The sequence below is a fragment of the Taudactylus pleione genome, unplaced genomic scaffold, assembly GCF_031769625.1.
Source record: "Taudactylus pleione unplaced genomic scaffold, aTauple2 ptg000141l, whole genome shotgun sequence".
Classification (NCBI taxonomy): Eukaryota; Metazoa; Chordata; class Amphibia; order Anura; family Myobatrachidae; genus Taudactylus; species Taudactylus pleione.
In genome coordinates, this window is record NW_028284543.1 from 697,501 (window position 1) to 721,625 (window position 24,125).

General features: G+C 50.6%; 1 protein-coding gene across 1 annotated transcript in view; it reads left to right on the plus strand.

Annotated features, from left to right (window-relative positions):
• Positions 1-21,084, plus strand: part of LOC148522728 (V-type proton ATPase catalytic subunit A-like) — a 148,950-nt gene extending 127,866 nt beyond the window's left edge. Inside the window, exons 13-15 of the mRNA XM_088473823.1 lie at positions 4,426-4,520; positions 15,405-15,576; positions 20,891-21,084. Coding sequence (XP_088329949.1) covers positions 4,426-4,520; positions 15,405-15,576; positions 20,891-20,983 — 360 coding nt within the window. The 3' untranslated portion in view covers positions 20,984-21,084. The remainder of the gene's footprint in view (positions 1-4,425; positions 4,521-15,404; positions 15,577-20,890) is intronic.
• The last annotated feature ends 3,041 nt before the right edge of the window (positions 21,085-24,125 follow it).

Below are 24,125 nucleotides of genomic sequence, written 5' to 3' on the forward strand. Positions count from 1 at the left end.
TGGCGGATACCGGACGCACGTCTAACACCAACATAGCAGTCAAGGCCTCAGTTATACGTTTTGCTTCAGGATGACTGCTGTCGTACTTCATCCTCCTCGCTAAGGACTGTTGGAGGGTCAATTGTTTAGTAAAAGTAGTGGTGTTCCTACTTCCTCTCTGGGATGATGAACGACTCCCAGCAGCAGCAGCAACAGCAGCAGCGGCAGCAGTAGGCGTAGCAATGCAGGATCCTCCGGAGGAATCCCGGATAGGAGAGTCAGTCATGCCAGTGATATGGCCTGCAGGACTACTTCCGATCCTGACTAAGGAGGAAATTGACGAGGAGGGAGTTGACGGTGTGGTTTGCAGGCGCTTGGATACAACAGGACAACGGGATTTAGGTGTCCCTGGACTGCTTACGGTCTGAGCCAAAGTTTCTGAACTTGACAGTAACTTTTTATGAACGCGCTGCAGGTGCCGTATAAGGGAGGATGTTCCTAGGTGGTTGACGTCCCTACCCCTACTTATTTCACCTTTACATATGGTACATATGGCAAGACAGTTGTTGTCCGGATTTGGATAGAAATATTGCCAGACCAAAGAGGTGGAATGTTTGGTCTTCTGCCCAGGCATGACCGTGATGGGCTTTTTCATCCCACGGACAACAACTGTCTCCCCCGGAGCCTGATTTAAACAAACCACATCACCATCAGAATCCTCCTCGCCAACTTCCTCCTCAGCGCCAGCTACACCAGTATCCTCATCCTGTTGTACTTCAACAGTGACATCTTCAATTTGCATATCAGCAAGTGGACTGTGGGTGCTCCTTTCAGCACTTGCAGGGGGCGTGCAAATGGTGGAAAGAGCCACCTCTTCCCGTCCAGTGCTGGGAAGGTCAGGCATCGCAACCACCACCACACTTGGACTCTCTTTGGGGATTTGTGATATCTTCTTAGAAAGCACAGTTCTTCGCTGTGCTTTTGCCAGCTTAACTCTTTTGATTTTTTTAGTGGGAGGAGTGCTTCCATCGTCATGTGAAGCTGAACCACTAGTCATGAACATACTAGGGATCGACCTTAGCCGTTCCTTGCCACTCCGTGTCGTAAATGGCATATTGGCAAGTTTACGTTTCTCTTCAGCTGATTTAAATGTCTTTTTCAAGGTCATTTTCCTGAACTTTGCCATTTGGGATTGTATGTGCCCTCTACTATGACATTGGGCATCGGCCTTGGCAGACGACGTTGATGGCATGTTATCGTCTATGTCATGACTAGTGGCAGCAGCTTCAGCACTAGGAGGAAGTGGTTCTTGATCTTTCTCTATTTTATTTTTATCGGAGAAAGTTTGGTCCTCCATTTATGTTATATCGATTTGATATATACGTGCGGCTAAACACAGAAAATAAATTTTTTTTTGGTTCGGACTGGAGTGTACTTTGTGGGTTACAGCACCCTTTAACGGTCAAGCCAGCCGGCCCTTTACTTATGACACAGGCGCACTCTTGGCACTACTTTGTTGATGCACGTGCGGCTACTGCGCACACAATTCACAAACACAGAAAATAATTTTTTTTTGGTTTGGACTGGAGTGTACTTTGGGGGTTACAGCACCCTTTAACGGTCAAGCCAGCCGGCCCTTTACTTATGACACAGGCGCACGCTTGGCACTACTTTGTTGATGCACGTGCGGCTACTGCGCACACAATTCACAAACACAGAAAATAATTTTTTTTTGGTTTGGACTGGAGTGTACTTTCGGGGGTTACAGCACCCTTTAACGGTCAAGCCAGCCGGCCCTTTACTTATGACACAGGCGCACGCTTGGCACTACTTTGTTGATGCACGTGCGGCTACTGCGCACACAATTCACAAACACAGAAAATAATTTTTTTTTTGGTTTGGACTGGAGTGTACTTTCGGGGGTTACAGCACCCTTAACGGTCAAGCCAGCCGGCCCTTTACTTATGACACAGGCGCACGCTTGGCACTACTTTGTTGATGCACGTGCGGCTACTGCGCACACAATTAACAAACACAGAAAATAATTTTTTTTTGGTTTGGACTGGAGTGTACTTTCGGGGGTTACAGCACCCTTTAACGGTCAAGCCAGCCGGCCCTTTACTTATGACACAGGCGCACGCTTGGCACTACTTTGTTGATGCACGTGCGGCTACTGCGCACACAATTCACAAACACAGAAAATAATTTTTTTTTAGGTTTGGACTGGAGTGTACTTTCGGGGGTTACAGCACCCTTAACGGTCAAGCCAGCCGGCCCTTTACTTATGACACAGGCGCACGCTTGGCACTACTTTGTTGATGCACGTGCGGCTACTGCGCACACAATTCACAAACACAGAAAATAATTTTTTTTTTGGTTTGGACTGGAGTGTACTTTCGGGGGTTACAGCACCCTTAACGGTCAAGCCAGCCGGCCCTTTACTTATGACACAGGCGCACGCTTGGCACTACTTTGTTGATGCACGTGCGGCTACTGCGCACACAATTCACAAACACAGAAAATAATTTTTTTTTTGGTTTGGACTGGAGTGTACTTTCGGGGGTTACAGCACCCTTAACGGTCAAGCCAGCCGGCCCTTTACTTATGACACAGGCGCACGCTTGGCACTACTTTGTTGATGCACGTGCGGCTACTGCGCACACAATTCACAAACACAGAAAATAATTTTTTTTTTGGTTTGGACTGGAGTGTACTTTCGGGGGTTACAGCACCCTTAACGGTCAAGCCAGCTGGCCCTTTACTTATGACACAGGCGCACGCTTGGCACTACTTTGTTGATGCACGTGCGGCTACTGCGCACACAATTCACAAACACAGAAAATAATTTTTTTTTTGGTTTGGACTGGAGTGTACTTTCGGGGGTTACAGCACCCTTAACGGTCAAGCCAGCCGGCCCTTTACTTATGACACAGGCGAACGCTTGACACTACTTTGTTGATGCACGTGCGGCTACTGCGCACACAATTCACAAACACAGAAAATAATTTTTTTTTGGTTTGGACTGGAGTGTACTTTCAGGGGTTACAGCACCCTTTAACGGTCAAGCCAGCCGGCCCTTTACTTATGACACAGGCGCACGCTTGGCACTACTTTGTTGATGCACGTGCGGCTACTGCGCACACAATTCACAAACACAGAAAATAATTTTTTTTTGGTTTGGACTGGAGTGTACTTTCGGGGGTTACAGCACCCTTTAACGGTCAAGCCAGCCGGCCCTTTACTTATGACACAGGGGCACTCTTGGCACTACTTTGTTGATGCACGTGCGGCTACTGCGCACACAATTCACAAACACAGAAAATAATTTTTTTTTAGGTTTGGACTGGAGTGTACTTTCGGGGGTTACAGCACCCTTAACGGTCAAGCCAGCCGGCCCTTTACTTATGACACAGGCGCACGCTTGGCACTACTTTGTTGATGCACGTGCGGCTACTGCGCACACAATTAACAAACACAGAAAATAATTTTTTTTTGGTTTGGACTGGAGTGTACTTTCGGGGGTTACAGCACCCTTTAACGGTCAAGCCAGCCGGCCCTTTACTTATGACACAGGCGCACGCTTGGCACTACTTTGTTGATGCACGTGCGGCTACTGCGCACACAATTCACAAACACAGAAAATAATTTTTTTTTAGGTTTGGACTGGAGTGTACTTTCGGGGGTTACAGCACCCTTAACGGTCAAGCCAGCCGGCCCTTTACTTATGACACAGGCGCACGCTTGGCACTACTTTGTTGATGCACGTGCGGCTACTGCGCACACAATTCACAAACACAGAAAATATATTATTTTTTTAGCACTTGGGGGGAGCACCCCTGATGGACAGAGCACCCCCTGGACAACACTACAGCACCCCTTTAGGACTGGGACACTGCACAGGACTTTGGAACTGACTGCACAACACAGTCCAGCCAGCCCCTATGGACTTTGAAGTAGTGGACACAGCCCCTATTAACAACAGCAGCACAGCACAACACAGCCAGCCCCTATGGACTTTGAAGTAGTGGACAACAGCAGCACTACACTACACTACACTACACAGCACTAACTCCCACCCTCCCTCTTCACTGTCCACAGCCGAGTGAGAAAATGGCGCCGACGCGGGTACCTTATATAGGATCCAAAACCCGCGAGACTCGGAAGGCGGGATGATGACGTTTTGCCTCGATGTCAGATCCGAGTCAGGCGGGAAAAGTCGAGCCTGACTCGGATCGGACTCGGATCGGGGGGGCTCGGGGGGGTTCGGATTTCAGAAATCCGAACCCGCTCACCCCTAATATATACACACACACACACACTGTATATATATACATACACACACACACACTGTATATATATACATACACACACACACACTGTATATATGAGAACTGAGGTGGTTTCATTACACAAATATAACAATGATCCTATAAACGTTCCTCACAGGGTTCTCTGGCAGAAGCTGATAAAATCACTTTAGAAGTTGCAAAGCTGATAAAAGACGACTTTCTCCAGCAGAATGGATACTCCGCCTATGACAGGTAACAATCACATCCTCCTCTTCCTAGGAATTATTACAGGGGCTTCTTCCAGCCGTCAGTACTTGCTATATGTGCCCCAGGGTATTGCGGCTTTATTTCTGGTCTGTATGTTACCCTCACCGGTCCTGTAATGCAGCGATTCCCAAATCATATGTACATATTACTACATCATTATTGCTGATGATCTCCATAAAGTTAGGGAACAACTGCTCTAATAGATGTATGATAATATAGAGCTTTTCTGCTGTGTACACGAAACTCATCAGCCCACGGATATTACACCAGATCATTAGTAACATTTGTAGGAGAACGTCTATAAATAAGACTCATTTGATGGTGAACAAACCAGGAAAGAGTTTATGTAAATCACCTACACAAGACAGAGCTATGTATAATGTATATATGCATCTTAATGATCAATAACTACTAATGGCAACGATCCCACTAACGTCATACAAATTTTTACTAAACATAGGGGAGATTATATTGTTTCAAACTATACAAAAAACCTTAAATACAGTGCAGTAACCCCAACCCTGTCACCTACCTTGGCGCACCTCACACAACAAGCATCAGGCAATAATGGAAGCAGAAAAATGGGTGTCAGGTGCAACTAGGCACTAGGAAAGGGGGAGCTGCCCCTGCAACCTCGCGCCACTCACCATGGACCTAATAAAATGTATGCATTAAATTACTACACAAACTCCTCCAACATTAATCAACTGCTCGAAGAGCACCAAAAACGTATTAGATACAAGCTAGATCCAAAAATGTATTAATATCAACATCCAACATGATTTTAGGAGAAAGCCCAGTATACGCAGGTAACTGCCAGCACACTCCCCCATACACAGGCCGCAGCAGCTGTACCTCAGTCCTATAGTCTCAGAGATGAGTAACATTAGCAGGTAACTGCCAGCACACTCTCCCATACACAGGCCGCAGCAGCTGTACCTCAGTCCTATAGTCTCAGAGATGAGTAACATTAGCAGGTAACTGCCAGCACACTCTCCCATACACAGGCCACAGCAGCCGTACCTCAGTCCTATAGTCTCAGAGATGAGTAACATTAGCAGGTAACTGCCAGCACACTCTCCCATACACAGGCCACAGCAGCCGTACCTCAGTCCTATAGTCTCAGAGATGAGTAACATTAGCAGGTAACTGCCAGCACACTCTCCCATACACAGGCCACAGCAGCCGTACCTCAGTCCTATAGTCTCAGAGATGAGTAACATTAGCAGGTAACTGCCAGCACACTCTCCCATACACAGGCCGCAGCAGCCGTACCTCAGTCCTATAGTCTCAGAGATTAGTAACATTAGCAGGTAACTGCCAGCACACTCTCCTATACACAGGCCGCAGCAGCCGTACCTCAGTCCTATAGTCTCAGAGATGAGTAACATTAGCAGGTAACTGCCAGCACACTCTCCCATACACAGGCCGCAGCAGCCGTACCTCAGCCCTATAGTCTCAGAGATTAGTAACATTAGCAGGTAACTGCCAGCACACTCTCCCATACACAGGCCGCAGCAGCTGTACCTCAGTCCTATAGTCTCAGAGATTAGTAACATTAGCAGGTAACTGCCAGCACACTCTCCCATACACAGGCCGCAGCAGCTGTACCTCAGCCCTTTAGTCTCAGAGATTAGTAACATTAGCAGGTAACTGCCAGCACACTCTCCCATACACAGGCTGCAGCAGCCGTACCTCAATCCTATAGTCTCAGAGATAAGTAACATTAGCAGGTAACTGCCAGCACACTCTCCCATACACAGGCCGCAGCAGCTGTACCTCAGTCCTATAGTCTCAGAGATGAGTAACATTAGCAGGTAACTGCCAGCACACTCTCCCATACACAGGCCACAGCAGCCGTACCTCAGTCCTATAGTCTCAGAGATGAGTAACATTAGCAGGTAACTGCCAGCACATTCTCCCATACACAGGCCACAGCAGCCGTACCTCAGTCCTATAGTCTCAGAGATGAGTAACATTAGCAGGTAACTGCCAGCACACTCTCCCATACACAGGCCACAGCAGCCGTACCTCAGTCCTATAGTCTCAGAGATGAGTAACATTAGCAGGTAACTGCCAGCACACTCTCCCATACACAGGCCGCAGCAGCCGTACCTCAGTCCTTAAGTCTCAGAGATTAGTAACATTAGCAGGTAACTGCCAGCACACTCTCCTATACACAGGCCGCAGCAGCCGTACCTCAGTCCTATAGTCTCAGAGATGAGTAACATTAGCAGGTAACTGCCAGCACACTCTCCCCTACACAGGCCGCAGCAGCCGTACCTCAGTCCTATAGTCTCAGAGATGAGTAACATTAGCAGGTAACTGCCAGCACACTCTCCCATACACAGGCCACAGCAGCCGTACCTCAGTCCTATAGTCTCAGAGATGAGTAACATTAGCAGGTAACTGCCAGCACACTCTCCCATACACAGGCCACAGCAGCCGTACCTCAGTCCTATAGTCTCAGAGATGAGTAACATTAGCAGGTAACTGCCAGCACACTCTACCATACACAGGCCGCAGCAGCCGTACCTCAGTCCTATAGTCTCAGAGATGAGTAACATTAGCAGGTAACTGCCAGCACACTCTCCCATACACAGGCCGCAGCAGCCGTACCTCAGCCCTATAGTCTCAGAGATTAGTAACATTAGCAGGTAACTGCCAGCACACTCTCCCATACACAGGCCGCAGCAGCTGTACCTCAGTCCTATAGTCTCAGAGATTAGTAACATTAGCAGGTAACTGCCAGCACACTCTCCCATACACAGGCCGCAGCAGCTGTACCTCAGCCCTTTAGTCTCAGAGATTAGTAACATTAGCAGGTAACTGCCAGCACACTCTCCCATACACAGGCTGCAGCAGCCGTACCTCAATCCTATAGTCTCAGAGATTAGTAACATTAGCAGGTAACTGCCAGCACACTCTCCTATACACAGGCCGCAGCAGCCGTACCTCAGTCCTATAGTCTCAGAGATTAGTAACATTAGCAAGTAACTGCCAGCACACTCTCCCATACACAGGCCGCAGCAGCCGTACCTCAGTCCTATAGTCTCAGAGATTAGTAACATTAGCAAGTAACTGCCAGCACACTCTCCCATACACAGGCCGCAGCAGCCGTACCTCAGTCCTATAGTCTCAGAGATTAGTAACATTAGCAAGTAACTGCCAGCACACTCTCCCATACACAGGCTGCAGCAGCCGTACCTCAGTCCTATAGTCTCAGAGATTAGTAACATTAGCAGGTAACTGCCAGCACACTCTCCCATACACAGGCCGCAGCAGCTGTACCTCAGTCCTATAGTCTCAGAGATGATTAACATTAGCAGGTAACTGCCAGCACACTCTCCCATACACAGGCCGCAGCAGCCATACCTCAGCCGTATAGTCTCAGAGATGAGTAACATTAGCAGGTAACTGCCAGCACACTCTCCCATACACAGGCTGCAGCAGCCATACCTCAGTCCTATAGTCTCAGAGATGATTAACGTTAGCAGGTAACTGCCAGCACACTCTCCAATACACAGGCCGCAGCAGCCATACCTCAGTCCTATAGTCTCAGAGATGATTAACATTAGCAGGTAACTGCCAGCACACTCTGCCATACACAGGCCACAGCAGCCGTACCTCAGTCCTATAGTCTCAGAGATGAGTAACATTAGCAGGTAACTGCCAGCACACTCTCCCATACACAGGCCGCAGCAGCCGTACCTCAGTCCTATAGTCTCAGAGATTAGTAACATTAGCAGGTAACTGCCAGCACACTCTCCCATACACAGGCCGCAGCAGCCGTACCTCAGTCCTATAGTCTCAGAGATGAGTAACATTAGCAGGTAACTGCCAGAACACTCTCCCCTACACAGGCCGCAGCAGCCGTACCTCAGTCCTATAGTCTGAGAGATGAATAACATTAGCAGGTAACTGCCAGCACACTCTCCCATACACAGGCCACAGCAGCCGTACCTCAGTCCTATAGTCTCAGAGATGAGTAACATTAGCAGGTAACTGCCAGCACACTCTCCCATACACAGGCCACAGCAGCCGTACCTCAGTCCTATAGTCTCAGAGATGAGTAACATTAGCAGGTAACTGCCAGCACACTCTCCTATACACAGGCTGCAGCAGCCGTACCTCAATCCTATTGTCTCAGAGATTAGTATCATTAGCAGGTAACTGCCAGCACACTCCCCCATACACAGGCTGCAGCAGCCGTACCTCAGTCCTATAGTCTCAGAGATGAGTAACATTAGCAGGTAACTGCCAGCACACTCTCCCATACACAGGCTGCAGCAGCCGTACCTCAGCCCTATAGTCTCAGAGATTAGTAGCATTAGCAGGTAACTGCCAGCACACTCTCCTATACACAGGCCACAGCAGCCGTACCTCAGTCCTATAGTCTCAGAGACTAGTAACATTAGCAGGTAACTGCCAGCACACTCTCCTATACACAGGCCACAGCAGCCGTACCTCAGTCCTATAGTCTCAGAGATGAGTAACATTAGCAGGTAACTGCCAGCACACTCTCCCATACACAGGCCGCAGCAGCTGTACCTCAGTCCTATATTCTCAGAGATTAGTAACATTAGCAGGTAACTGCCAGCACACTCTCCCATACACAGGCCGCAGCAGCCGTACCTCAGCCCTATAGTCTCAGAGATTAGTAACATTAGCTGGTAACTGCCAGCACACTCTCCTATACACAGGCCGCAGCAGCCGTACCTCAGTCCTATAGTCTCAGAGATTAGTAACATTAGCAGGTAACTGCCAGCACACTCTCCTATACACAGGCCGCAGCAGCCGTACCTCAGTCCTATTGTCTCAGAGATTAGTAACATTAGCAGGTAACTGCCAGCACACTCTCCCATACACAGGCCGCTGCAGCTGTACCTCAGTCCTATAGTCTCAGAGATTAGTAACATTACCAGGTAACTGCCAGCACACTCTCCTATACACAGGCCGCAGCAGCCGTACCTCAGTCCTATAGTCTCAGAGATGAGTAACATTAGCAGGTAACTGCCAGCACACTCTCCTATACACAGGCTGCAGCAGCTGTACCTCAGCCCTATAGTCTCAGAGATGAGTAACATTAGCAGGTAACTGCCAGCACACTCTCCCATACACAGGCTGCAGCAGCCATACCTCAGTCCTATAGTCTCAGGGATGAGTAACATTAGCAGGTAACTGCCAGCACACTCTCCCATACACAGGCTGCAGCAGCCGTTCCTCAGTCCTATAGTCTCAGAGATTAGTAACATTAGCAGGTAACTGCCAGCACACTCTCCTATACACAGGCTGCAGCAGCTGTACCTCAGCCCTATAGTCTCAGAGATGAGTAACATTAGCAGGTAACTGCCAGCACACTCCCCCATACACAGGCTGCAGCAGCCGTACCTCAGTCCTATAGTCTCAGAGATGAGTAACATTAGCAGGTAACTGCCAGTACACTCTCCCATACACAGGCTGCAGCAGCCATACCTCAGTCCTATAGTCTCAGGGATGAGTAACATTAGCAGGTAACTGCCAGCACACTCTCCTCATACACAGGCTGCAGCAGCCATACCTCAGTCCTATAGGCTCAGAGATTAGTAACATTAGCAGGTAACTGCCAGCACACTCTCCTATACACAGGCCACAGCAGCGGTACCTCAGTCCTATAGTCTCAGAGATTAGTAACATTAGCAGGTAACTGCCAGCACTCTCTCCTATACACAGGCCGCAGCAGCCATACCTCAGTCCTATAGTCTCAGAGATGAGTAACATTAGCAGGTAACTGCCAGCACACTCTCCCATACACAGGCCGCAGCAGCCGTACCTCAGTCCTATAGTCTCAGAGATTAGAACAGCAGCACCTTAGAGAGCTGACTGTACATGCAGGGACCAGGCAAACGCATAAAGTTGGAGATAATGGATAGACCACCATTGCCCTGAAATGAAGGACAATTGGCCAGCGTTCAAGGATCTGCTCAGTCTCACTGTAGTGTCATGGAGTGTTGTGGGCATGTAGGCCGACTTCCATGTTGGTTGCGTGTGGAGATGGGATGCCTTTTCAGATGGACCTATTGCACCCAGTGTTTGTGTAAGTGCCGATATGAATGACGACAGCTGCAGATGTAAGCACAGTTACTGGCCGGCACCTGCATGAAGACATAATTGGTGTAGATGGGTGGATATTGGCATTAGTATACTGTCAGCCGGCTTCCACGGCCTTACAGGGAAACGGACACACAGGCATCTAACAGAATTAGTCCCGGAGTACAGATGTAGAGCTGCTAAGCTCCCACATATGTGTCAGCTGCATGATGCCACGAGGACATCCCACGCTGTGTACATAGATCACCCACATATGTGTCAGATGCATGATGCCACGAGGAGGTCCCACGCTGTGTACATAGATCACCCACATATGTGTCAGCTGCATGATGCCACGAGGACATCCCACGCTGTGTACATAGATCACCCACATGTGTCAGCTGCATGATGCCACGAGGACATCCCACGCTGTGTACATAGATCACCCACATATGTCAGCTGCATGATGCCACGAGGAGGTCCCACACTGTATACATAGATCACCCACATATGTGTCAGCTGCATGATGCCACGAGGAGGTCCCACACTGTGTACATAGATCACCCACATGTGTCAGCTGCATGATGCCACGAGGACATCCCACGCTGTGTACATAGATCACCCACATGTGTCAGCTGCATGATGCCACGAGGAGGTCCCACACTGTATACAAAGATCACCCACATATGTGTCAGCTGCATGATGCCACGAGGAGGTCCCACACTGTGTACATAGATCACCCACATATGTGTCAGCTGCATGATGCCACGAGGACATCCCACGCTGTGTACATAGATCACCCACATATTTGTCAGCTGCATGATGCCACGAGGAGGTCCCACACTGTGTACATAGATCACCCACATATGTGTCAGCTGCATGATGCCACGAGGACATCCCACGCTGTGTACATAGATCACCCACATGTGTCAGCTGCATGATGCCACATGGACATCCCACGTTGTGTACATAGATCACCCACATATGTGCCAGCTGCGTGATGCCACAAGGAGGTCCCACGCTGTGTACATAGATCACCCACATATGTCAGCTGCATGATGCCACGAGGAGGTCCCACACTGTATACATAGATCACCCACATATGTGTCAGCTGCATGATGCCACGAGGAGGTCCCACACTGTATACAAAGATCACCCACATATGTGTCAGCTGCATGATGCCACGAGGAGGTCCCACACTGTGTACATAGATCACCCACATATTTGTCAGCTGCATGATGCCACGAGGAGGTCCCACACTGTGTACATAGATCACCCACATATGTGTCAGCTGCATGATGCCACGAGGACATCTCACGCTGTGTACATAGATCACCCACGTGTGTCAGCTGCATGATGCCACGAGGAGGTCCCACACTGTATACAAAGATCACCCACATATGTGTCAGCTGCATGATGCCACGAGGACATCCCACGCTGTGTACATAGATCACCCACATATTTGTCAGCTGCATGATGCCACGAGGAGGTCCCACACTGTGTACATAGATCACCCACATATGTGTCAGCTGCATGATGCCACGAGGACATCTCACGCTGTGTACATAGATCACCCACATGTGTCAGCTGCATGATGCCACATGGACATCCCATGCTGTGTACATAGATCACCCACATATGTGCCAGCTGCGTGATGCCACGAGGAGGTCCCACGCTGTGTACATAGATCACCCACATATGTGCCAGCTGCGTGATGCCACGAGGACATCCCACGCTGTGTACATAGATCACCCACATATGTGCCAGCTGCGTGATGCCACGAGGACATCCCACACTGTGTACATAGATCACCCACATATGTGCCAGCTGTGTGATACCACGAGGAGGTCCCACACTGTGTACATAGATCACCCACATGTGCCAGCTGTGTGATGCCACGAGGAGGTCCCACACTGTGTACATAGATCACCCACATATGTGCCAGCTGTGTGATACCACGAGGAGGTCCCAGACTGTGTACATAGATCACCCACATATGTGCCAGCTGCGTGGTGCCACGAGGAGGTCCCACACTGTGTACATAAATCACCCACATATGTGTCAGCTGCATGATGCCAGGAGGACATCCCACGCTGTGTACATAGATCACCCACATATGTGCCAGCTGCGTGATGCCACGAGGTCCCACGCTGTGTACATAAATTACCCATATATGTGCCAGCTGTGTGATACCACGAGGACATCCCACACTGTGTACATAGATCACCCACATGTGTGCCAGCTGTGTGATGCCACGAGGAGGTCCCACACTGTGTACATAGATCACCCACATGTGCCAGCTGTGTGATGCCACGAGGAGGTCCCACACTGTGTACATAGATCACCCACATATGTGCCAGCTGTGTGATGCCTCGAGGACGTCCCAGACTGTGTAAATAGATCACCCACATATGTGCCAGCTGCGTGGTGCCACGAGGACATCCCACACTGTGTACATAGATCACCCACATATGTGTCAGCTGCGTGATGCCACGAGGAGGTCCCATGCTGTGTACATAGATCACCCACATGTGCCAGCTGTGTGATGCCACGAGGAGGTCCCACACTGTGTACATAGATCACCCACATATGTGCCAGCTGTGTGATGCCACGAGGAGGTCCCAGACTGTGTAAATAGATCACCCACATATGTGCCAGCTGCGTGATGCCACGAGGAGGTCCCACACTGTGTATATAGATCACCCACATATGTGTCAGCTGTGTGATGCCATAAGGAGGTCCTACGCTGTGTACATAGATCACCCACATATGTGCCAGCTACGTGATGCCACGAGGACATCCCACGCTGTGTACATAGATCACCCACATATGTGCCAGCTGCGTGATGCCACGAGGAGGTCCCACGCTGTGTACATAGATCACCCACATATGTGCCAGCTGCGTGATGCCACGAGGAGGTCCCACGCTGTGTACATAGATCACCCACATATGTGCCAGCTGTGTGATACCACGAGGACATCCCACACTGTGTACATAGATCACCCACACATGTGCCAGCTGTGTGATACCACGAGGACGTCCCACGCTGTGTACATAGATCACCCACATATGTGCCAGCTGTGTGATACCACGAGGACGTCCCACGCTGTGTACATAGATGTGAGCTAAGTGTAGGGAAGCTGAGCCCTGTTGGTGGGTCCATGTGTGAGCTAAGTGCAGGGAAGCTGAGCCCTGGTGGTGGCTCCTATGTGAGCTAAGTGCAGGGAAGCTGAGCCCTGTTGGTGGGCCCCTGTGTGAGCTAAGTGCAGGGAAGCTGAGCCCTGGTGGTGGGCCCCTGTGTGAGCTAAGTGCAGGGAAGCTGAGCCCTGTTGGTGGGCCCCTGTGTGAGCTAAGTGCAGGGAAGCTGAGCCCAGGTGGTGGGCCCCTGTGTGAGCTAAGTGCAGGGAAGCTGAGCCCTGGTGGTCGGCCCCTGTGTGAGCTAAGTGCAGGGAAGCTGAGCCCTGTTGGTGGGCCCCTGTGTGAGCTAAGTGCAGGGAAGCTGAGCCCTGGTGGTGGGCCCCTGTGTGAGCTAAGTGCAGGGAAGCTGAGCCCTGGTGGTGGGCCCCTGTGTGAGCTAAGTGCAGGGAAGCTGAGCCCTGTTGGTGGGCCCCTGTGTGAGCTAAGTGCAGGGAAGCTGAGCCCTGGTGGTCGGCCCCTGTGTGAGCTAAGTGCAGGGAAGCTGAGCCCTGTTGGTGGGCCCCTGTGTGAGCTAAGTGCAGGGAAGCTGAGCCCTGTTGGTGGGCCCCTGTGTGAGCTAAGTGCAGGGAAGCTGAGCCCTGTTGGTGGGCCCCTGTGTGAGCTAAGTGCAGGGAAGCTGAGCCCTGTTGGTGGGCCCCTGTGTGAGCTAAGTGCAGGGAAGCTGAGCCCTGTTGGTGGGCCCCTGTGTGAGCTAAGTGCAGGGAAGCTGAGCCCTGTTGGTGGGCCCCTGTGTGAGCTAAGTGCAGGGAAGCTGAGCCCTGGTGGTCGGCCCCTGTGTGAGCTAAGTGCAGGGAAGCTGAGCCCTGGTGGTCGGCCCCTGTGTGAGCTAAGTGCAGGGAAGCTGAGCCCTGGTGGTCGGCCCCTGTGTGAGCTAAGTGCAGGGAAGCTGAGCCCTGGTGGTGGGTCCCTGTGTGACCTAAGTGCAGGGAAGCTGAGCCCTGGTGGTGGGCCCCTGTGTGAGCTAAGTGCAGGGAAGCTGAGCCCTGGTGGTGGCCCCTGTGTGAGCTAAGTGCAGGGAAGCTGAGCCCTGGTGGTGGGCCCCTGTGTGAGCTAAGTGCAGGGAAGCTGAGCCCTGGTGGTGGCCCCTGTGTGAGCTAAGTGCAGGGAAGCTGAGCCCTGGTGGTGGGCCCCTAACCCTCTGCACCCACTATAGTTACGGTGAGCGGTATCTAGAGCCGAATCACATGGTAACTAGGGGATAACGTTTGTTCCAGGACCCCTCAGATGCTGTCACCCAAGCTCACAAATCCCTGTCCCATAATACTTGGTGTAATGTAAAGTAGGTGCAGGATGTCACTAATGAACATGTGCTCTGTATGATTACACCTTGTTAATGAGAGTTACTGACATATCCTACTGACATTATGTCCCTGAAAAGAATTAGAGTAACATAACTGTGTTACAATGTATCTACACCTCAGTACACAAACAAGTTACATAATTGCATTGGGCAAACAGCAGGTTGTAGAACATAACGGACAGAATAAATGGAATAAAACAATGCAATGTAATGCACAGATAATAGTTATTTATAGAAGTAAATGGATACTATGGCCGGGCCCTGGAGAAGCCACCAGTAAGATACATTTGCTTTGTCTGCAGATTTTGTCCTTTCTACAAGACTGTGGGAATGTTACAGAACATGATTGCATTTTACGACATGGCACGGCACGCGGTGGAAGCTACGGCTCAAGCAGAAAACAAGGTCACATGGGCCATGATCCGTGAGAATTTGGGCGACATTTTCTATAAACTCAGCTCCATGAAGTTTAAGGTAAGTGATGAAAAGACCACACAGGAGATATATACAATAGCCGGCCCCATTCTAGTGTCAGGTCATTCATACGGAGTAACCTTCCCCTAATCAGCGCCCCTAGTTATCATCAATAAAGCTTTAGCAGATATATACAATAGCCGGCCCCATTCTAATGTCAGGTCATTAATACAGAGTAACCTTCCCCTAATCAGCGCCCCTAGTTATCATCAATAAAGCTTTAGGAGATATATACAATATCCTGCCCCATTCTAGTGTCAGGTCATTCATACGGAGTAACCTTCCCCTAATCAGCGCCCCTAGTTATCATCAATAAAGCTTTAGCAGATATATACAATAGCCGGCCCCATTCTAGTGTCAGGTCATTCATACGGAGTAACCTTCCCCTAATCAGCGCCCCTAGTTATCATCAATAAAGCTTTAGCAGATGGACATAAAAATCAATTGGAATAAAAAGAGACAAATAGATGCTCATTGCCCCAGAAGTTGCCATAACAAGGAGCAGAAATGCCAGGGAAGAATAATGGGGTACTACTGTGTGGCATAACCAGAAATGGGCTCTGTGTGTGGCATAACCAGAAATGGGCTCTGTGTGTGGCATAACCAGAAATGGGCTCTGTGTGTGGAATAACCAGAAATGGGCTCTGTGTGTGGCATAACCAGAAATGGGCAGCAGTCCAGCCAGGGCCGGATTATAGACAGGGCAACAGGGGTGGTCGTCCCACACAGAGGGCCCCCAAACACTGTCTCCAACCCCTGGCCACAGGGGCAAAAAGGTTGATAGCTACTTACTGGGAGCTCCCACCAGTATATCGCAACCAATTTACTTAAGGTAACTGGGAACGCTGGCCTCTGATTGCTTCACAGGCCATGGTTCCCAGTGATGTCATGACGTCACCCGTGCAGTGCATCACCTGCGATGAGAGGAGCCTGCGTGTCGCTAATGGATCCAGCAGGCAGCGGTGGCGGCACTACTTTAGGGGGCATTGAAGAAGGGGCACTGGGCATCAGGCAGGTTGTGTGTGTATATATATATATATATATATATATATATACACACACATATACACACTGCTGTGTGCTGGTCTGCAATGGGAGACTACTGTGGGGTGGGGGGGAGAAGAGACCACACTGATAGCGCCCCCCTGGATATGTATGGGACATAGGGGCTCACAGCATCCCCCTCCCCAGCACTTTGCAGCAAAAAGTTTTTTTCTAAGGGGGTATGGCCACGCCTCCTGTGATTAGGACACTCCCCTTCCCTGGGTCGGCTCTCTACACCCGTGGTTATGTCCTGGCATGGAAACACAGAGGCTCTGGATTTAATATGAGAATCATGTGCACGATAGACCTTAAGTCAGATTGGACACATTTTTAGCACCATGTGGTGTCCTGGACCCGCCGGGGAGAGTTCAAGGGAAAGAGGCTCTGACAGCGCTCGCTCTGAATCAGGGCCGGCCTTCTTGTTTTTCAGAGCAGCCTCCTGGCCGCTCGCATAGCTGTAGGTGACCACCCGCAGCTATAGCCAGCAGCCAGGAAGATAGTTGCGATGGTCAAGACCATCGCGACCATCGGGCTTGCGACGAGACCCTTGCGGTAGGGTCTTGTTGCCGTAAGCCCCAGAGTGCTTTTCGGCTCTAACAGAGATGAAATCTCTCCCACTGACATCACTGGTGATGTCAGTGGGGGCGGCTCCAGACGGTAGGCGTTCCCATGGGAGCACCTACCGTCTGGAGCCGGCCCCACTGGGTCCCATGGGTCCGTCTGGGCAGCCACGCCCCCGGCCCACCCACCAAAGGGGGCGTGCTGTCACTCAACATCAACAGCACGCCCCCTTTGGTACGAGACCTGGAGCGACGGATTGCCTGTTGCTATCCGGGTCTCGCGCATGCGCACTGGGCCACCATCGACCTGCTTGCAAGCGTATAGCGCTCGCGAGCGGGTCTGAATCAGGCCCAGAGCTCACAATATCGCATCGTGAGCACGCCGTCTAGTGTGTACTCTCCTATAGAGAGGTTTGGCCATCCACCTACTTTCTTACAGGAGGGAATATTAACACATTACTCTGATGAATTTCCTACGTAACCATTTCCACCTGTGCATACGTCCTCCTGTTATTACACAGGGATATGTGAGTTTATATGTTGGCTTTTCTCAGTTCTACAATCAGTTAGTGCTTCCACCTTTCTAATTTGTGCACTTATGTGAGGGTCAGCTCCTCATTACTGGTAACAGCAGTCTGGTTACTGCCATCTACACTATGGGGGTCATTCAGACCCGCTCGTGAGCGGCAGTACGCTCGCAAGTGGGTCGATGTTCCCCACTGCGCATGCGCACGACTCACCATCGCTCTGGGTCTCACACCAAAGGGGGCGTGCTGTCGATGTTGATTGGTGGCCGGCCCCACTGACATCACTAGTGATGTCAGTGGGAGTGATTTTGGCTCTGATAGAGCCAAAATCACTCCAGGGCTTGTGGCAGGGAGACCCTACCGCAGGGTCTCGTCGCAAGCCCGATGGTCCCGATGGTCAAGACCATCGCGACCATCATGGCCGCTCGCATATGCTGTGGGTGGTCACCCACAGCTATGCGAGCGGCCAGGAGGTCACTCCATTTTCATGGAGGAGGGCACTGATTCAGAGCGAGCGCTCTGGTCAGAGCGTCCGGCTCTGAATCAGGCCCTATGTACACAGAAGTGATTGGACACTGACAGCAAATAGATATCGGAGACGTTACTAATGTCATCACGCTGTAGGTCACCATGTGCCGTGAGATGTTAGTGAGGTCAGCACGCTGTAGGTCACCACGTGCAGTGAGATGTTAGTGAGGTCAGCACGCTGTAGGTCACCACGTGCAGTGAGATGTTAGTGAGGTCAGCACGCTGTAGGTCACCACGTGCAGTGAGATGTTAGTGAGGTCAGCACGCTGTAGGTCACCACGTGCAGTGAGATGTTAGTGAGGTCAGCACGCTGTAGGTCACCACGTGCAGTGAGATGTTAGTGAGGTCAGCACGCTGTAGGTCACCACGTGCAGTGAGATGTTAGTGAGGTCAGCACGCTGTAGGTCACCACGTGCAGTGAGATGTTAGTGAGGTCAGCACGCTGTAGGTCACCACGTGCAGTGAGATGTTAGTGAGGTCAGCACGCTGTAGGTCACCACGTGCAGTGAGATGTTAGTGAGGTCAGCACGCTGTAGGTCACCACGTGCAGTGAGATGTTAGTGAGGTCAGCACGCTGTAGGTCACCACGTGCAGTGAGATGTTAGTGAGGTCAGCACGCTGTAGGTCACCACGTGCAGTGAGATGTTAGTGAGGTCAGCACGCTGTAGGTCACCACGTGCAGTGAGATGTTAGTGAGGTCAGCACGCTGTAGGTCACCACGTGCAGTGAGATGTTAGTGAGGTCAGCACGCTGTAGGTCACCACGTGCAGTGAGATGTTAGTGAGGTCAGCACGCTGTAGGTCACCACGTGCAGTGAGATGTTAGTGAGGTCAGCACGCTGTAGCTCACCACGTGCAGTGAGATGTTAGTGAGGTCAGCACGCTGTAGCTCACCACGTGCAGTGAGATGTTAGCGAGGTCAGCACGCTGTAGCTCACCACGTGCAGTGAGATGTTAGCGAGGTCAGCACGCTGTAGCTCACCACGTGCAGTGAGATGTTAGCGAGGTCAGCACGCTGTAGGTCACCACGTGCAGTGAGATGTTAGCGAGGTCAGCACGCTGTAGGTCACCACGTGCAGTGAGATGTTAGCGAGGTCAGCACGCTGTAGGTCACCACGTGCAGTGAGATGTTAGCGAGGTCAGCACGCTGTAGGTCACCACGTGCAGTGAGATGTTAGCGAGGTCAGCACGCTGTAGGTCACCACGTGCAGTGAGATGTTAGCGAGGTCAGCACGCTGTAGGTCACCACGTGCAGTGAGATGTTAGCGAGGTCAGCACGCTGTAGGTCACCACGTGCAGTGAGATGTTAGTGAGGTCAGCACGCTGTAGGTCACCACGTGCAGTGAGATGTTAGTGAGGTCAGCACGCTGTAGGTCACCATGTGCAGTGAGATGTTAGTGAGGTCAGCACGCTGTAGGTCACCACGTGCAGTGAGATGTTAGTGAGGTCAGCACGCTGTAGGTCACCATGTGCAGTGAGATGTTAGTGAGGTCAGCACGCTGTAGGTCACCACGTGCAGTGAGATGTTAGCGAGGTCAGCACGCTGTAGGTCACCAGGTGCAGTGAGATGTTAGTGAGGTCAGCACGCTGTAGGTCACCACGTGCAGTGAGATGTTAGTGAGGTCAGCACGCTGTAGGTCACCACGTGCAGTGAGATGTTATAGTGAGGTCAGCACGCTGTAGGTCACCACGTGCAGTGAGATGTTAGTGAGGTCAGCACGCTGTAGGTCACCATGTGCAGTGAGATGTTAGTGAGGTCAGCACGCTGTAGGTCACCACGTGCAGTGAGATGTTAGTGAGGTCAGTACTGTGTAGGTCACCACGTGCAGTGAGATGTTAGTGAGGTCAGCAAGCTGTAGGTCACCATGTGCAGTGAGATGTTAGTGAGGTCAGCACGCTGTAGGTCACCACGTGCAGTGAGATGTTAGTGAGGTCAGCACGCTGTAGGTCACCATGTGCAGTGAGATGTTAGTGAGGTCAGCACGCTGTAGGTCACCATGTGCAGTGAGATGTTAGTGAGGTCAGCACGCTGTAGGTCACCACGTGCAGTGAGATGTTAGTGAGGTCAGCACGCTGTAGGTCACCATGTGCAGTGAGATGTTAGTGAGGTCAGCACGCTGTAGGTCACCACGTGCAGTGAGATGTTAGTGAGGTCAGCACGCTGTAGGTCACCATGTGCAGGGATTACTGCAGACGCCCTTCTTGGCAATCTGTCCACAAATCCCTGGACAGCAGCAGGTGGTATGTTCTGCCTTAAGTACAGTGACCAAGAGGAATGGAGAGTCTGCCTAAAATGCACCCGTCTATCCCATTCATCCCAGAGATTCTCAGTGGGATTTAGATCCGTGTTACTGAATTATCTGTATACCAGCCCGGCGTTGCCCTGGTTATATGACAGGTGACATTGTCGTCCTGATAAACACATTAGTTGTTCCGTAGAACTACAAGTGCAGGGGCCTCATTACCAGGAGTTCTTGTAGAATCACCACATTAGTGGCCATTTGGAACTCGTGTGTAATAATACGCAGTATGCATTGTGCAGGGGGGTCCAATCACTTTAGTTTATATAATGTATATCCGATCGCTTTAGTGCCTTCACATGACATATTGATAATCATAAAGAATCGTACAACATAACTAACTCATTTTCTCTCAGGATCCATTAAAGGACGGAGAAGCTAAGATCAAAGCCAACTACGCACAACTATACGAAGAGATGCAAACGGCGTTCCGCAGCCTGGAGGACTAGACTCTGCCGACTGACAGACATGGATGAGCTGTAGCAACTGGATGTACATAATATTTCATGTAACGTTATATGTAATTATTTTACCCAAATAAAGGAACTGCCCGGGATTCCTTCACTTGTGCTTCACTCTTATTACCAGTTATATATATATATAGTGCACACATTCCGCTGCGCTGTACACACTCAGATCAGTCCCTGTCCCAGTGGCGCTTACGATAGTTTAATTTACCTTATTTTACCATATCCTAACCCGTGTCCCAATGTCACCGTGCCCTAACCCGTGTCCCGATGTCACCGTGCCCTAACCCGTGTCCCGATGTCACCGTGCCCTAACCCGTGTCCCGATGTCACCGTGCCCTAACCCGTGTCCCGATGTCACCGTGCCCTAACCCGTGTCCCGATGTCACCGTGCCCTAACCCGTGTCCCGATGTCACCGTGCCCTAACCCGTGTCCCAATGCATGTCCCGATGTTACAGTGCCCTAATCCATGTCCCGATGTTACAGTGCCCTAATCCATGTCCCGATGTTACAGTGCCCTAATCCATGTCCCGATGTTACAGTGCCCTAATCCATGTCCCGATGTTAAAGTGCCCTAATCCATGTCCCGATGTTACAGTGCCCTAATCCATGTCCCGATGTTACAGTGCCCTAATCCATGTCCGGACGTTACAGTGCCCTAATCCATGTCTCGATGTTACAGTGCCCTAATCCATGTCCCGATGTTACAGTGCCCTAATCCATGTCTCGATGTTACAGTGCCCTAATCCATGTCCGGATGGTTTCTTCCTTATCTATTTCCTTAGCAGCCCTGGTTTTTACTCACACAAAGATAATTTATTTTTCTGTCACTGGACCCTCCTTCTCCTTCTGTTTCCTAGTCTCCTCCATGTGTTGTCGCTCATTCTCTATGTTGTGACTTGCCAAGGGGCACCTGCTATAGGGGTGGCCTTAACCCCACAAACTGCATTTGACAACATTGCAATCTCTAGACCAGGGGTTCCCAAACACAGTCCTCAAGGCACACTAAAGCTGGCCACACACTAGTCCAGGGGTTCCCAACCACAGTCCCCAAGGCACACTAAGGCTGGCCACACACTAGTCCAGGGGTTCCCAACCACAGTCCCCAAGGCACACTAATGCTGGCCACACACTAGTCCAGGGATTCCCAACCACAGTCCCCAAGGCACACTAAGGCTGGCCACACACTAGTCCAGGGATTCCCAACCACTGTCCCCAAGGCACACTAAGGCTGGCCACACACTAGTCCAGGGATTCCCAACCACTGTCCCCAAGGCACACTAAGGCTGGCCACACACTAGTCCAGGGGTTCCCAACCACAGTCCCCAAGGCACACTAAGGCTGGCCACACACTAGTCCAGGGGTTCCCAACCACTGTCCCCAAGGCACACTAAGGCTGGCCACACACTAGTCCAGGGATTCCCAACCACTGTCCCCAAGGCACACTAAGGCTGGCCACACACTAGTCCAGGGATTCCCAACCTCGGACCTCAAGGCACACTAATGCTGGCCACACACTAGTCCAGGGATTCCCAACCACAGTCCCCAAGGCACACTAAGGCTGGCCACACACTAGTCCAGGGGTTCCCAACCACAGTCCCCAAGGCACACTAAGGCTGGCCACACACTAGTCCAGGGGTTCCTAACCACAGTCCCCAAGGCACACTAATGCTGGCCACACACTAGTCCAGGGGTTCCCAACCACAGTCCCCAAGGCACACTAAGGCTGGCCACACACTAGTCCAGGGGTTCCCAACCACAGTCCCCAAGGCACACTAATGCTGGCCACACACTAGTCCAGGGATTCCCAACCACAGTCCCCAAGGCACACTAAGGCTGGCCACACACTAGTCCAGGGATTCCCAACCACTGTCCCCAAGGCACACTAAGGCTGGCCACACACTAGTCCAGGGATTCCCAACCTCGGTCCTCAAGGCACACTAAGGCTGGCCACACACTAGTCCAGGGATTCCCAACCACAGTCCCCAAGGCACACTAAGGCTGGCCACACACTAGTCCAGGGATTCCCAACCTCGGTCCCCAAGGCACACTAAGGCTGGCCACACACTAGTCCAGGGATTCCCAACCACAGTCCCCAAGGCACACTAAGGCTGGCCACACACTAGTCCAGGGATTCCCAACCACAGTCCCCAAGGCTGGCCACACACTAGTCCAGGGATTGCCAACCACAGTCCCCAAGGCACACTAAGACTGGCCACACACTAGACCAACTTACATCCTACCATCCAACTAGTTGATTGGTTGGAATGAAAATCTGGTAATGTATGAAAGCAAATGACAATCAGCAATTTGCTCCCAAATGCCGGAAAATGGACAAAAACTGTTGTTTGAACAAATTGTTTAGATCAAACATTTAACAAACTTGTCTGACGCCATTTTCATCTGTTTTCTGGCATTTAGGAGCAAATTGGTGATCATCATTTACTCCTATACGTTACCAGATTCTCATTCCAACCAATCAGCTAGTTGGCTGGTTGGATTAAAGTTGGTCTAGTGTGTGGCCAGCCGTAGAGGGGTATTCAATATGGGAGCGAAAAGTCCGTGCTGGACTTTTCGCTCCACATTGGAGATTTTTCAGGGATAAAGTATCGGGCGCGCGCCCGCTTTATCCCTGTATTCAATATAAATCCTACGAAAACGGGACCTGGCGAAGTGGGATTTGCGATAAACTACGAATTTTTCCTGGAAAAAATTGTAGGACCCCCCTAAAGCTGTAAAAACATGGGGGATCACTATGGGTACCCCCGTTTTAGCCTGCAAATGAAAGTCGGGGATTTAAATAGCTGCGGCAGGTGCTTTTTTCCCGACATTGAAGAAGTGATGCAGAAGAGCACTTAGGTTATTTTTTTCATTTTTTTAAGTGGTCCCATCAAATTTGGGGTACATGTAAATGGGTACTAGCATATTTTTATGTCCCTAAAGTAATTTTTTTTAAATTCTACAATTGTGCACCTGCCACTAATAATCTATTCTAGAATACACCTGCCGCTATTAATCTATTCTAAAATACACCTGCCGCTAATAGCCTATTCTAGAATACACCTGCCACTAATAATCTATTCTAAAATACACCTGCCGCTATTAATCTATTCTAAAATACAC